This window comes from Dama dama, chromosome 25 (genome assembly GCF_033118175.1).
Source record: "Dama dama isolate Ldn47 chromosome 25, ASM3311817v1, whole genome shotgun sequence".
Taxonomy (NCBI): Eukaryota; Metazoa; Chordata; class Mammalia; order Artiodactyla; family Cervidae; genus Dama; species Dama dama.
Window position 1 is genome coordinate 67,346,148 of NC_083705.1, and position 14,720 is coordinate 67,360,867.

At 40.1% G+C, this 14,720-nt stretch overlaps 1 protein-coding gene across 1 annotated transcript in view; it reads left to right on the forward strand.

Moving 5' to 3' along the window:
- Window positions 1-14,720, forward strand: part of CTNND2 (catenin delta 2) — a 1,052,580-nt gene that overhangs the window by 649,936 nt on the left and 387,924 nt on the right. The window contains exon 9 of the mRNA XM_061129708.1: window positions 4,843-5,098. Coding sequence (XP_060985691.1) covers window positions 4,843-5,098 — 256 coding nt within the window. The remainder of the gene's footprint in view (window positions 1-4,842; window positions 5,099-14,720) is intronic.

The window sequence follows — 14,720 nt, forward strand, 5'->3', positions numbered from 1 at the left end:
ATCAGTCTCTAATTTATTTGAATTTTGCGACATCAATTTGAATTCTAATTTTATATTTTGAAATTCTCATCAGGTTCCCTATGTATTGTGACCTAAGAGGAGTCGAAACTATGGCTTTAGGAATGATACTTCTGAAAGGCCATTTGTTAAATGATGCAAATGTGATTGTCATTTTTAAATAAGATCTTTCTGAAAGTTGTTTACTTGCCTTAGATTTCATAGTATACTCACTTTTTTCTTAATATAATATCACCTATTAAACTAAGACTCAAAGCACTTGATTTTCCCAGAAGTAAACATTTTTCTGAACATCAATAAATTCAATTAAATAAGAAATGGTATAAATTTGCACACAATTATAGTAGTTTTTCCCTATATTATTAAAGTTGTTGATCCTTATTATAAGCCCATCTCTTCTCTGTACTTTTAGGAGACATTTCCCTTAATTTTAGGCCTCTCATCAATTTTTCTAAGTTTTCTCACTGTGTTAGGTACTTTAGTAATACACATATTTGAGATTATAAACCTGGTCCAGTTTATAAAGCTGGTAGTTGTAATTATAAACTCGGGAAACAGGGCTCAAGGGTATGAATTCCTTCTCTCCTAAATATAAGGCAAACATGGGCAAGTTGTAGCATCTCTCTGTGCCTCAGTTTCCCAGTTGTAAAGTGACAGCACGTTTATTCTAGTTGGATTGTTGGAGGAAATAAGAGTCGGTCAGTTAGTTCAGTCACTCAGTCGTGTCCAACTCTTTGCGACCCCATGGACTGCAGCTTGCTAGGCCTCCCTGTCCATTGCCAACTCCCGAAGCTTACTCAAACTCATGTCCATCCTGTCGGTGATGCCATCCAACCATCTCATCCTCTGTCATCCCCTTCTCCTCCCACCTTCAATCTTTCCCAGCATCACGGTCTTTTCTAATGAGTCAGTTCTTCGCATCAGGTGGCCAAAGTCTTGGCATTTTCAGCTTCAGCATCAGTCCTTCCAATGAATATTCAGGGCTGATTTCCTTTAGGACTGACTGGTTGGACCTCCTTGCAGTCCAAGGGACTCTCAAGAATCTTCTCCAACACCACAGTTCAAAAGCATTAATTCTTCAGCACTCAGCTTTCTTTATAGTCCAACTGTCACATCCATACATGGCTACTGGAAAAGCCATAGCCTTGACTAGATGGACCTTTGTTGGCAAAGTAATGTCTCTGCTTTTTAATATGCTGTCTATGTTGGTCATTACTTTTCTTCCAAGGAGCCAGTGTCTTTTAATTTCATGGCTGCAGTCACCATCTGCAGTAATTTTGGAGCCCCCCCAAAAATAAAATCTGCCACTTTCCACTGTTTCCCCATCTATTTGTCATGAAGTGATGGGACTGGATGCCATGATCTTAGTTTTCTGAATGTTGAGCTTTAAGCCAAATTTTTCAGTCTCACTTTCATCAAGGGGCTCTTTAGTTCTTCACTTTCTGCCATAAGGATGATGTCATGTGCATATCTGAGGTTATTGGATATTTCTCCCAGCACTCTTGATTCCAACTTGTGCTTCCTCCAGCTCAGCGTTTCTCATGATGTACTCTGCATATAAGTTAAATAAGCAGGGTGACAATATACAGCCTTGACGTACTCCTTTCCCTATTTGGAACCAGTCTGTTGTTCCATGTCTAGTTCTAACTGTTGCTTCCTGACCTGCATACAGATTTCTCAAGAGGCAGCTCAGGTGGTCTGGTATTCCCATCTCTTTAAGAATTTTCCAGAGTTTGTTGTGGTCCACACAGTCAAAGGCTTTGGCATAGTCAGTAAAGCAGAAGTAGATGTTTTTCTGGAACTCTCTTGCCTTTTCGATGATCCAACAGATGTTGGCAATTTATTCTAGTGTTGGGTTGTTGGAGGAAATAAGAGTGCACACTAGTTAAACACTTCTAGGACTTATAAAGTCTGATATCCACACTTTATATCAGGCAAAGACTTGTTACTCCATGTGTTATATCCAATCTCTTTCCTAAGATGAACTGATTTAAACATTATTAAATAGTAGTAATAATAATTGTTGTTGTTGCTTAGTCCCTGAGTCGCGTCTGACTCTTTGCCACCGCATAGACTGCAGCATGCCAAGCTCCCCTGTCCTCCACTATCTCCCCCACGGAGCTTGCTCAAACTCATGTCCATTGAGTCAGTGATGCCATCCAACCATCTCATCCTCTGTTGTCCCCTTCTTCTCCCGCCCTCAATCTTTCCCAGCATCAGGGTCTTTTGGAATGAGTCAGCTCTTCACATCAGGTTGCTTTGCACTTACTAGGCATTAATAGCTTTTCTTGCCTTTAAAACAAGCAGTCATCCCATTGAGCCCTTGTCTTCTCTTCACTTAACAGTCAGGAAACTGGAGCTTTGAGAACTCAGTTAGTTGCCAGATACAAATGATTGACTGGAAAGCCCAGATGTGGCCCTGATTGTTAGCTTCCGAAGCCAAGCTCTGAGTGTGGAGTTCCCTGACATTTCCTCCCCACAAGGCCAATGCCAGTGTAGAATATATATCTGAGCCTAACAACATTCATAAACTGCCCTTCACCTTTTCTCCTCTTAACGTGAGACGTTGTCGTCTTTTGCCTGCTCTATTAATGGCCTTTCACACTCTGCTTTCACCTTTGGTCCAGTCTCCCTTGCAGCTTACGTGATCTTAGTTCCCCAGCCAGGGACTGAACTGTTCCCCCTGAATTGAGAATGCGGAGTCTTAACCACTGGATCGCTAGAGAATTCCCTATTCTTTTAAAATTCATTCATTCCTCTGAGAGTTTGTTTTTTTTTTTTAACTTGTGTTATCATTTTTTAACAGTAGTGTTTTGTCATGTTTCAGCCTTTTTCTCTCTTTTATTTTTACATTTTATGTTTCAGCCTTAAATTGTCATCCTTGCCATTTTGCCTTCCCTTCCTGTTAACCACTGTATTTCAAGGTATTAGTAACAAATAATTTTGTATAGAAAATGATTTTTCTGATATTACTAACCCTTTTTAGGAAGCTTTAATATAGATATTTAGTTCCTGAAAGAAAAAATTGTATTTATCTGAAAAAATGTCAGGTTATTGTTAGTTTTCCCTTTTGCCTTTAATTTGCTGACTGGCTTTTCACAACTCATCTAGAAAATGAAACTTTGTTTACCTCTGGGCATTTGTTCTTCCAAGAGCATGGTTATGCCTGGCCTGAATTTTAAATCCCTGTTCCCATGACATATAGCACATTGTTCATAAATATTAAAATGTGAATTTTAATTAGACATGCTTGCAAAATTTTGGAGAAAATATAAATGCTCCAGAAACTGCATAAAGACATAAGACAGATTTTCTGGTTGTGAACTTAATTTTTTATTAGTCTAATCTAATGGCTTTGAAACTTAATCCATCAAGGCAACCCTTGTCATTTCAAAACCCGACTCTTTTGGGAGTATACACACTTTTAGTTTAGAAAGTTTTCTTAAATATTTTTCTCATTTTCACCGTGTCATGGTACCTGGTCTCCTGATTTTGGTTATTATAAGATTAAGTTTTAAAAGGTCATTGAAAATGAGAAGCCCTGACCTCTTAATTAAAATCAGTTCTCTTATTAGAATATATTTCTCCAGTTCACTCTGCAACTTTTTTTTATCATTTTGACATGAAATCCTTAACTTCCTTTAATATTAAACCAGTATTGTTTTCTTTCTTTTGTATTTGATTTTGAATATGTCTTCTAATGTGAGAGAGAATAGGTTTTATCACCATTCACTGGGTAGTGCTCAAAAAGTCTTGAGTTGTAGGGTGTGATTGATAATTGGAATCTAATTCTGTGTAGAGCTTGTATAGGTCACCTAAATCTTAGATGTCAAGTATTTTTGAGAACCAGATAAAAATAATGATAGGAAACAGACTCCAGAGAACCCAGGAAGGAAACAGAAAGCTGAAATTCAGCTTGGAAATAGTCAAACCGATTTTAGTAACTGGCGTCAGATCTTCTTCCGACAATTTAGGCGTTATTGAAGAGATGCAAATACTTCTGGAAAAGCCAAGTCAGCACCTTATTTTGTCTGCGTTGCAGTTGGGTGGGTCTTCATCGCCTCTGGCATGCCTACCCTTCACCAAGTGTATTTGTTAGTATGACAGCTCGAGTTGAAAAAGAGACATATAAAAATCTTGTGGGTGTTGAACTTTACAAGAACGGTCTAGTCCTGCATTTAATGCTCTAGCACTAATTATAGGCCCTCCTCCGCCTCCACCCCCACGGATACACGCCCCCTCGACTTTCCTTGTTTTCTTTTATTTGGGAAAAATTAACCACATTACTAAATATGTTTCACACCCTTAATAAAATTAATCTATCATCCCCCGAATGAACACTGCCTGAATTTTCTCAGTGGAAACAATGAAGAACTCACTGCCCACGAGTCCTTAGAAAATACCCCTTCCATTTCTTCTGGGTTTTCGCTCCATACAGAGTTTATGTGTCAGATGAGCAAACCTCTTCTTGGAAGTCAGGAAGCAGGAAACACATCATAGAGGCATTTTGGTCCTAGAGATGAAAGGGTTATTCCTGAAATATTGGGTTGGCCAGAAAGTTCGTTCAGGTTCTTCCCTAAGATGGAATGGGAAAACACCAACGAAGTTTTGGGCCAACGGAATAGCATGCTAACTGTCATTGTAGTGGATAACATTGGATGTGTTAGTTCAAATGTAACAATTTTGTTAATTCTTTCAAACCCTTGTTGTTGTGTTTTTTTTTTTTTTTTTTATGTGTGTAATTTCCCCCCTGCCTAGACCTGGTGAACCGTTTCTGTGAGCAGGTCCTCAATTTTTTACTCTGTCCCTACTTTCCTGCCCTAGCCCCGTCCTCCCCCGGTGTCGACTCCGTCCCCTTGCAGCGCACAGGCAGCCAGCACGGCCCGCAGAGCGCCGCCGCAGCCACCTTCCAGAGGGCCAGCTATGCCGCCGGCCCGGCCTCCAGCTACGCGGATCCCTACCGACAGCTGCAGTACTGTCCTTCCGTCGAGTCTCCGTACAGCAAATCCGGCCCTGCCCTTCCCCCGGAAGGCACCTTGGCCAGGTCCCCATCCATCGACAGCATTCAGAAAGATCCCAGGTGGGTACCAACCTTTTCCTCTCCGCCCATCACTGCTAAAGAGGTTTTCCAACCAGACCTTGTGACTGCATGATTGTTTTTGTTTTTTTCGTTTTGCATCACTTGATTGCAACCATGTCTCTGGCGGAGTCTGAAAGGGTTGACTTTGGTTGACTTTCATCATCTTCTGTTTGACTTGGAATATGGGTGTTGGTCATGGATTCCTAGTACCTTCTGCGGCTCAGTAGCAAAGACGATCTTTTGATCAGAACATTTGTAGATGCTTGAGGGTTTCAGCTAGTTGTGAGATCTGGAACAGCTTTCTGTGATGCAGTAGAAACAGAGGATGGGAGGTTGTATTGTTTGACGTCAGACACTGTAGTCTACATATTTTCTTGCCTCAGGAGAAGCACGCTTTGTCACCTTGTGTATTTCCATTCATGACTGGAGAGTGGTATACAGTTTACACTAAAAACTGGAAATTTTTATCAGGTTACACTAAAAATTGGAAATTTAGAAAACCTTTGTTACCTTCATTTTTGTGTCTGAAAATAAATATTAGGCTGAAGTTGTTTTTGACATTGATTAAAAATTTGAATATAATGTATTAAAGTTGTTATTATTGAGAAATGGTTTTTTGGTTTTTTTTTTTTTTTGCTTTCTTGTTTCAACAGTGGCCAAGGCTTTAGTGATGCTCTACTTCTGAAATTGGAATTGAATTCCTGTAGAGTTAAATGATGTTTTATTCATAGGCATTTGATTTATGCAGAGTCCCATAAATATATATCTGCATCTGTGAATACTATAGATATGTCAGGTTCCTGGTATGTCTTTATAGCAGGCATGTGACTTGATTCTGGTGGTATACTTAAAATTCATCTCAAGGAATTTTCGGGTATTTTCTCTGATAGAGCACACAATGCAAGTGTACTGTATTGAGGGGTTTGCAACGATTCTTTTGTAAAAAGAAATCACCTCTACATACATAAAAGGCAGAATGGGACCATTTTATGGTATTCTTTAAGATAGCTTCTTTAGCACAATTCAAGCCTACTTGGAGGGCTTATGTTAAATATTGTATGTGGTAAAACCTCCATTGTAAAGGAGAATTATAGTAAGTGTTTACCGTTAGCTACTAGAAATAAGAAAAATTCTTATATTTGCATTTTATTCAACATCCTGTTCCTCTAGGCTTTCAGTCGAAACAAGGATCTCTATCGTCTTTGTCTGGAAATTTGCCCTAAATCCTTTGGTATTCTTTTCGAGTGGGGTAGAATGCTTTTCACATAACACAACACCCTCTATTTATTTAGTTTTAAATTTTGCTCTACTGGGATATAGTTCATTTACAATATGTTAGTTTCTGCTGTATAGCAAAGTGATTCAATTATACCTATGTATGTAATCTTTCTTTATATTCTTCTCCATCGTGGTTTATCACAGTATATTGACTATAGTTCTGTATGCCATATAATAGGAACTTGCTGTTTATCCATCCTGTATATAATAGTTTGCATCTGCTAATCCAAAACTCCCAATCTATCCCTTCTCCAAAGCTCTCTATTTTTAAATATTCTTTCTAAATATGTTATTGAAAACATGTAGAAATAGAACAGTAGCATGCTCTTTAGGAAATGCTAAATAGGAAAATACATAATTGAATTGGCAGTGCTTTATTTAACATTTAAAATATAAATTGAGGATAAGTATATAATCTTCAGTGAAGAGGTTTTTAAATTTTCATATTAGGGGAATTTGGCCTAATAGGAGTCCAAATTTATGTTTTTCTCACTACAACTTAGCTTCTTTATTGCATACTGTGTATTAAATGTGTTATACTTTTATTAAATGACATATCCTTTTCATTTTATATTGCTATCACTTTTATAGCCTTTTTTCTTCTTTCAGCATATCATCATCAGACTATCCTCTTTTCAAGTTATGGATTTTGTGATGTATATTTAATGAGTGCGCACTGTAAACCAAGAAAGAGAAATACCTGTAAGAAATGAGAGTGAATAAGAGTATATTGGGCACGCATCCTTTGCAGGTGTAAACCTATAGGCAAATCAGTGTTACATGAATTGCAAGTTTACTATGTTATTTTTAAGAATGCTAATGCCAGAAAGAAAAGCAAATATTGTGTACTAACTCGTATGTGTGGAATCTAGGCTTCCCTGGGGGCTCATACGGTAAAGATTCTGCCTCCAGTGCAGGAGACCTGGGTTCGATCCCTGGGTTGAGAAGATCCCCTGGAGAGGGGAATAGCAACCCACTCTGGTACTCTTGCCTGGAGAATTCCATGGACAGAGTAGCCTGGTGGGCTGTATACTTCATGGGGTCACAAAGAGTAGGACATGACTGAGCAACTAACATGCACACGTACATAAGGAATCTAGGGGCCTTCCCAGGCGGCACTGTGGTAAAGAACCTGCCTGTGATGCAGGGAACGTAAGGGATGTGGTTTTGGTTGCCGGGTTGGGAAGATCCTTTAGAGAAGGGCCTGGCAACCCACTCCAGTATTCGTGCATGGAGAATCCCCACGGACAGAGAACTGTGGTGGGCAGCAGTCCATAGGGTCACAAAGAGTCGGATACAACTGAATTGACTTAGCATACACACACACACATGGAATCGAGAAAATGGTACTGATGAACCTGTTTGCAGGGCAGGAATAGAGATGCAGATGCAGAAAGCAGACTTGGTGGACACAGTGAGGGGAGGAGGTGGTGGGATGATTTGAGAAAGTAGCATTGACATATTATATATACACTCCCATGTGTAAAGGAGCTGGTGGGAAGTGTCTGTATACCATGGAGACCTAGCCTGGTGTTCTCTGATGACCTGGAGGGGTGGGATATGGGGGTTGGGATGGAGGCTCAGGAGACAGGGAATATATATATATAATACATGTATATGGCTGATTAGCATTGTTGTATGGCAGAAACCAACACAACATTGTAAAGCAATTATCTTCCATTTAAAAATTAAAAAAAGAATGCTAAGCATTGGCTTTATTTTTTTTTTCATTTATTTTTATTAGTTGGAGGCTAATTACTTTACAATATTGTAGTGGTTTTTGCCATACATTGACATGAATCAGCCATGGATTTACATGTATTCCCCATCCCGATCCCCCCTCCCACCTCCCTCTCCACCAATCCCTCTGGTTCTTCCCAGTGCACCAGCCCTGAGCACCTGTCTCATGCATCCAACCTGGGCTGGTGATCTGTTTCACCCTTGATAATATACATGTTTCAATGCTGTTCTCTCTAAACATCCCACCCTCGCCTTCTCCCACAGAGTCCAAAAGTCTGTTCTATACATCTGTGTCTCTTTTTCTGTTTTGCATATAGGGTTATCGTTACCATCTTTCTAAATTCCATATATATGCGTTAGTATACTGTATTGGTCTTTACCTTTCTGGCTTATAAGCATTGGCTTTAAATAGATGTCAATTCTGAAAAAAAATATTGTACCACCATCCTAAGATCAGATACAAGCAAAAGAAACAGAACCAGATCTAGAACCAGAATTGAATTATTATGACTTCATGTAAAGAGAGCTAATAATCTGGCATCATGTGAAATGAGTATATAAAATACAATAATGCCTTTCTTGTAGAGTTTTTTTTTTTTAATAAAGGAATGTGTCAGAGTGTTCAGATTTAATTGAGACATCCCAAGTCTGAAATTGTAGTCCACAATCTAATGCTTCTTTTATGATAGCATTTTTGCATCTTCTTTTGAAGAATGAACTTTGGTCCTTCCTAAGTGTTACTAGAACCAATATCTCATGTCTAGGGTTCAGAGTAGTGTATCTCAGCATTATAATTTATGATTTAAACTTTTCCAGCTTTTAGGCTTCTTTCTAACTTTTATACATACATTTTTGGAGAGAGTGTGTTAAAGTTTTTAATGTATTATTAAATAGCCAACCATGTAAGCCTCTTTACCATTGCAAACATATTTTTAGAGCACATTACAATTCTCAAAGCACTTTTCCTTACATCTTTGATGTAATTCTCCTTTGTGGGAGGAAACTGATACCCGCATATTTTGTGCCTTAAATAAGTGGAGAATTGGAAAAATTGACCCATGTATATGCAGGCCAGACTCCACACTCTTTGGCACATATTTGCATGGACATTTATATTTATAAAAAGGAAATGGAAATTACATACCATCTTTTATGATTTTCTTGGAGGATGAGGGAAAGCACCAGTTTGCTATGTGTAGGAGTGAATGAAGGAATGAAGGTAATGGTACAAGTTGTCTACCTAGGTCTGGTCCGTCTGATAATTGCTTATGGCATGTGTGGTCTTTGCTTTGTTTTCTTTCTCATCCTTTTCTAATATATGACTTATTCATCTTATTGCAGAACAGTGTCTTTTTTCTATTAACGAGTTTCAATGAGGAATTCTGAAGCAAACCATCTATTTCAAAATAAGGATTTGAAATCAAGATAACCCCAATTCAGTCATTAGACTTGAAACCAGAAGCTTCCTGTTATCTTTTTTTTTTTCCTTTTGGTGTTTCGATGTCTTGTGTGCATGTATATATTTAGGCTATTTTATTTTTTTTAATTCAAATATAGTTAATTTACAATGTTATGTTAGTTTCAGTTGTTCAACAAAGTGATTCAGTTTATATATATATATATGAAATTATATATGTATATTCATTTTGAATTTTTAAAATTTTTTTAAGTCAGAGAATATGAAAGGATTCATTCTAAATGGTTGGCTTTTTTGAGCTTGCTTAGCTGAATCGTATAGATTGGGGCAAAACTTTGGACTTTCCACTTTTAACTGCTCTCGTATATTCCAACAAAAAATGCACAAAAAACGTTTATACAAAAAGGTGATAGAATTTGATTTCCTTAAGTCAGCAATCACTTTGAAAAAAGTTTTTATATAATATTTACTTCATAGCAGCCTGTGCTGAGAACTATTTGTTAATTGCACATTATCTTCCGTAAAATGTGAGTTTCTTAAGTATCATCACAGCTACTATGTTGTTGGTGCTATGCCAAATATTGAGTTTAATACATGTTGTTTTTAAACATGTAGGTCATATAAATCTTAAAATGAACTGAAAGGACTCAGTAACATTGGGAGTGATCATTCATAGCATCTTTATTTTCAAGTGTGACTGATGAAATAACCAGAAGAAAAGCAAAACTCATGTACCTGGTATACTGATGGTATACAAATATTCTTGTCCATGAAAGAAGAAAAGTTATGGCCAATACATTTACTGGCATAGCTTAATGTGTAGGCTGCATCATGAATAGCATCTTTTAATCAAGTTTGATTAATCCTGTTTCAGGGTATTGTAATCCTTGATGTACACCATCTCAAAAGCAGTTTTTCAAACATGATGAAGGAATCTAACATTTTGCAAACATGATTCACAATGAAACTCTATATTCTTTTTGTTATTCATTGTAACAGATAAATAAATACAGCGACACATCCTTAGTGCTGAATTTGAGCCCAGATTAGCAACTGTACTTTCAGTTGGCTCTGTCAAACTTACTCTCCATGTTTTGCTTCAAGCCACAGTATTTGACCAATAATCTAAAACTATGAACTTTTAAAGAATTATCTTTAAAAGTGTCTTACTTTAGTGTCTTACTAAAATTATTATTGGATGTTATAATAGTAGATATTATTAAGAAATACTGCTTATAGATATCATTGTTTAGTCGCTAAGTCATGTCCAACTCTTTTCTGACCCCATGGACTACAACCCACCAGACTCCTCTGTCCATGGGATTTCCCAGGCAAGAGTATTGGAGTAGGTTGCTATTGCCTTCTCCAGGGGACTTTCCCAATCCAGGGATCAAACCCCCTTCTTCTACTTTGGCAGGTGGATACTTCACAGCCAAGCCACCTGGGAAGCCCCATAAATATCACTAGGAAAATCTAAGTTGTGGTTTCCCTGGTGGCTCATAGCTTCACTGAGTTATGCAAGCCCCTTCACAACAACAAGGCTGTGATTCATGAAAGGGATGGTTCATGACCAGTATGAAAAGACAAAAAGGTATGACACGGGAAGATAAGACCCCCAGATTGGAAGATGTCCAGTATGCAACTGGGGAAGAGTAGAAGGGCAATTACTCTATGACCTAAATAAAATCCCTTATGATTATACAGTGGAAGTAACAATAGAGTCAAGGAATTAGATCTGGTCGATAGAGTGCCTGAATAACTATGGATAGAAGTTGTTAATATCATGCAGGAGGCAGTAACCAAAACCATTCCAAAGAAAAAGAAATGCAAGAAGGCAAAATGGTTGTCCGAGGCAGCTTTACAGATAGCTGAGGAAAGAAGTGAAAGGCAAGGAGAAAGGGAAAGATATGCCGGACTGAATGCAGAGTTCCAGAGAATAGCAAGGAGAGATAAGAAGGCCTTCTTAAATGAACGATGCAAAGAATTAGAGGAAAGCAATAGAATGGGAAAGACCAGAGATCTCCTCAAAAGGTTGGAGATGTCAAGGGAACATTTCATGCAAGGACAGGCATGATAAAGGACAGAAATGGTAAGGGCCAAACAGAAGCAAAAGAGATTAAGAAGAGGTAGCAAAAATACACAGAAGAACCATACAGAAAAGGTCTTAATGACCGGGATAACCACGATGGTATGATCACTCACCTAGAGCCAGACGCCCTGGAGTGTGAAGTCAAGTGGTCCTTAGGAAGGATTGCTACAAAAAACTATAGACAAATGGTTAGACAGCATCACCGACTCAATGGGCAGGAATCTGAGCAAACTCCGGCATCCGTGTTCTTTGCCAGTGAGTTGGCTATTTGCACTATGTGGCCACAGTATCGGAGCTTCATCTTCAGCATCAGTCCTGCTAATAAATATTCAGGGTTGATTTCCTTTATGACTGCCTGGTTTGATCTCCTTGCTGTCTAAGGAATTGTCAAGAGTCTTCTCCAGCACCACAGTTCAAAAGCATCAATTCTTCAGCATTCAGCCTTCTTTATGGTCCAACTCTCACATGACTACTGGAAGAACCATAGCTTTGACTATGCCGACCTTTGTTGCTTTTTAATATGCTGTCTAGGTTTGTCATAGCTTTTCTTCTAAGCAGCAAGCATCTTTTAATTCCATGGCTGCATTTAATTCCAGGCACTGTCATTCTTGGCATGTTGTGACTTACAGTAAAAAAGACACCGTCATCTGAAATGTGGGCCCGGTGAGAGGCCAGCACCAGTGTGTAGAGGAAATATGATCGTTCTGAACTGCTGTTTTGTTTGGTTATGTCGGTTAAGTAGAGATTCACACGTTCTCCCCTCTGACCCCAGGCGGTGATCTTGGGCAGCCCTGCATGCTCTCCCCTCCCACGGGAGGAGTAGAGGAGGTCTGGGTGATAAAGGGCATCCAATACATGGGGGAAAGGACTCTTAGCCAGTCATGATTCCAGGTGTGATGTTCACCTGCCCTGCCCTCGGTGTCCATGTATTTAAAAGAGAAATCGTAAAAGCACCTTCCTGATAAAGTTGTAAGGTGAAATATGTTAAGACCTGTAGGTCTTTGGGACATTTCCTGGCTTGGGGAAGAGCCCATTGTTACCACCAGGGCCTCTCTGCTGACACCTCGGCTCCTGCTGTCAGGGGCACCGAGGTTAGAGCTGAGAGTGGCCCTTGGGAGTCAGGGACGTGGAGAAAGTGATGAAGGCAGAGAGGCCGTGAGCTGTCTGGTGGGAAAGACCAAGGGGCAGATCTTGGGGGATACCCTGCTAAGGGGCCAGGGGAGGGAAGGGACCTAGGGAGGTGGGAGCAGAGGCCAGTGAGGGGGCAAGGAGGGAGGGCATGCTGAGACCTGGCCCTCCTGGCTGGGACACACAATCAGAAGATGGAAGAGAAGATGTCCCTGCAGAAAGGATTTTGTTTGTTTTGCAAAAGCCTCCTTTTCAGGATTCCTTTTATCAGTTAAAAGGAAAGTACAGTTTACACACAATACTTGTCTGTGTGCGTATTGATTTTCCGGGAGCCCAGATTACTCATTTTGCCTTCTGTCTTCAGCATCACTAGTAGGAGTGAACGATTGCATTTCTAGAAGAACAACTCATTTCTAATCGACACCCCCCACCTCATTTGTACCAGAGTGGGTTCTGGCACAGAGACCTCGACCACATCCCAGAAGTAAGAGTGATGGATCAGAGGTAGTCAAAGCTAATGAGTCACTCTACCTGGGGTCCTAACTAGCTGCTTAATGAATCATTAGCTGATCCTCAGCAGTTGTGACAGTAGAAATCTCTGTTTTGTGTTTTTCGGATTTGCAGACTTTTCTCTTGACAGCCTGCCAGTTCTTCCCCTCAGTCCATGTGCTTTTGGTAAAACAGGCTCTACCTGCTGTTCAGTAGGTGAGCCTGTAGCTCACACCTGGTCCAACAGCCTCCTCAGGATCCCCATCCACTAGCAAAGCCCCCAGCGGCGCAGAAGAGCCTGAGAAACCCAAGTCCCTGTAAGGTGGGCCGTGTGCATTCTGGACTTCCCTGCCTCATTTGGGGCAAAAAGCCAAGTCCAGGCTCTCTAGAACCCACCACAGGAGCAAAAACTACTGTGCACCCTCCCTCTCCTGCCAGTAGAATTCCTTCTCCCCTGCTTACCCTCTCTGGAAGTGGCCGTGGTGGTCCTAGGTTTGGTCTCCATTATGAAGATAGGACTGTTTGCCTTTGCTCACTTAACCTGTGTATCTAATGTTTTACCTGTGTGTCCATCGTATATCCTGATGCAGACTTTCCAGAACTTACCTTTAACCCCTCTGCTTAAAACCAACCACTCACTCCCTGTCCCAGGAACGGAGATAGTATTTCTCCTCCGATTCAATGGGCTTCCCTGGTGGCTCAGATGGTAAACAGTCTGTCCACAGTGCGGGAGACCCAGGTTCGAGCCCTGAGTTCAGAAGATCCCCTGGAGGAGGGCATGGCAACCCACTTCAGTATTCTTGCCTGGAGAATTCCCTGGGCAGAGTAGACTGGCAGGCTGTAGTCTATCGGGTCACACGAGTTGGACATGACTGAGCGACTAACACTTTCACTTTCCTGATTCAAAAGAACTGGAAAGTTGCATTCAATAGTTAAATTACCATGAAATCTTTACCAAATAGGTTTATAGGAGAGAGGAGCTCTGCTGATACCATCCAGCATCAGAGGACCTCGGCTCCCTAGAAGTCAGAACTCTATGAAATGTCAAGCATCTTTAGTCTTAATTTTAAGGTCCCCTGTAATGATAAGTACAATGATGACATCAAAATAAGGATAATTGATGGTTTAAGGGATGTCCTATTGAATTCCTAAGTAAAACAAATAATTAGTTTGCAATGATTTTACTACACTCTCAGTGTATGACTTGAGTTTGTAATTCATGTTACTCCCTGCTTCGAGGTTAATCTGTTTTTTCACTGATAAGCAGGTTCCTGTGTTACCTACTGGATTTAGATATTCTTATGCTAAAAGGGGGACTTCCCCTGATGCTGGGAAAGATTGAAGGCAGGAGGAGAAGGGGACAGCAGAGGGTGAGATGATTGGATGGCATCACCAACTCGGTGGGCATGAGTTTGAGCAAGCTCCAGGAGTTGGTGATGGACAGGGAGGCCTGATGTGCTGCAGTCCACGGGGTGACAACG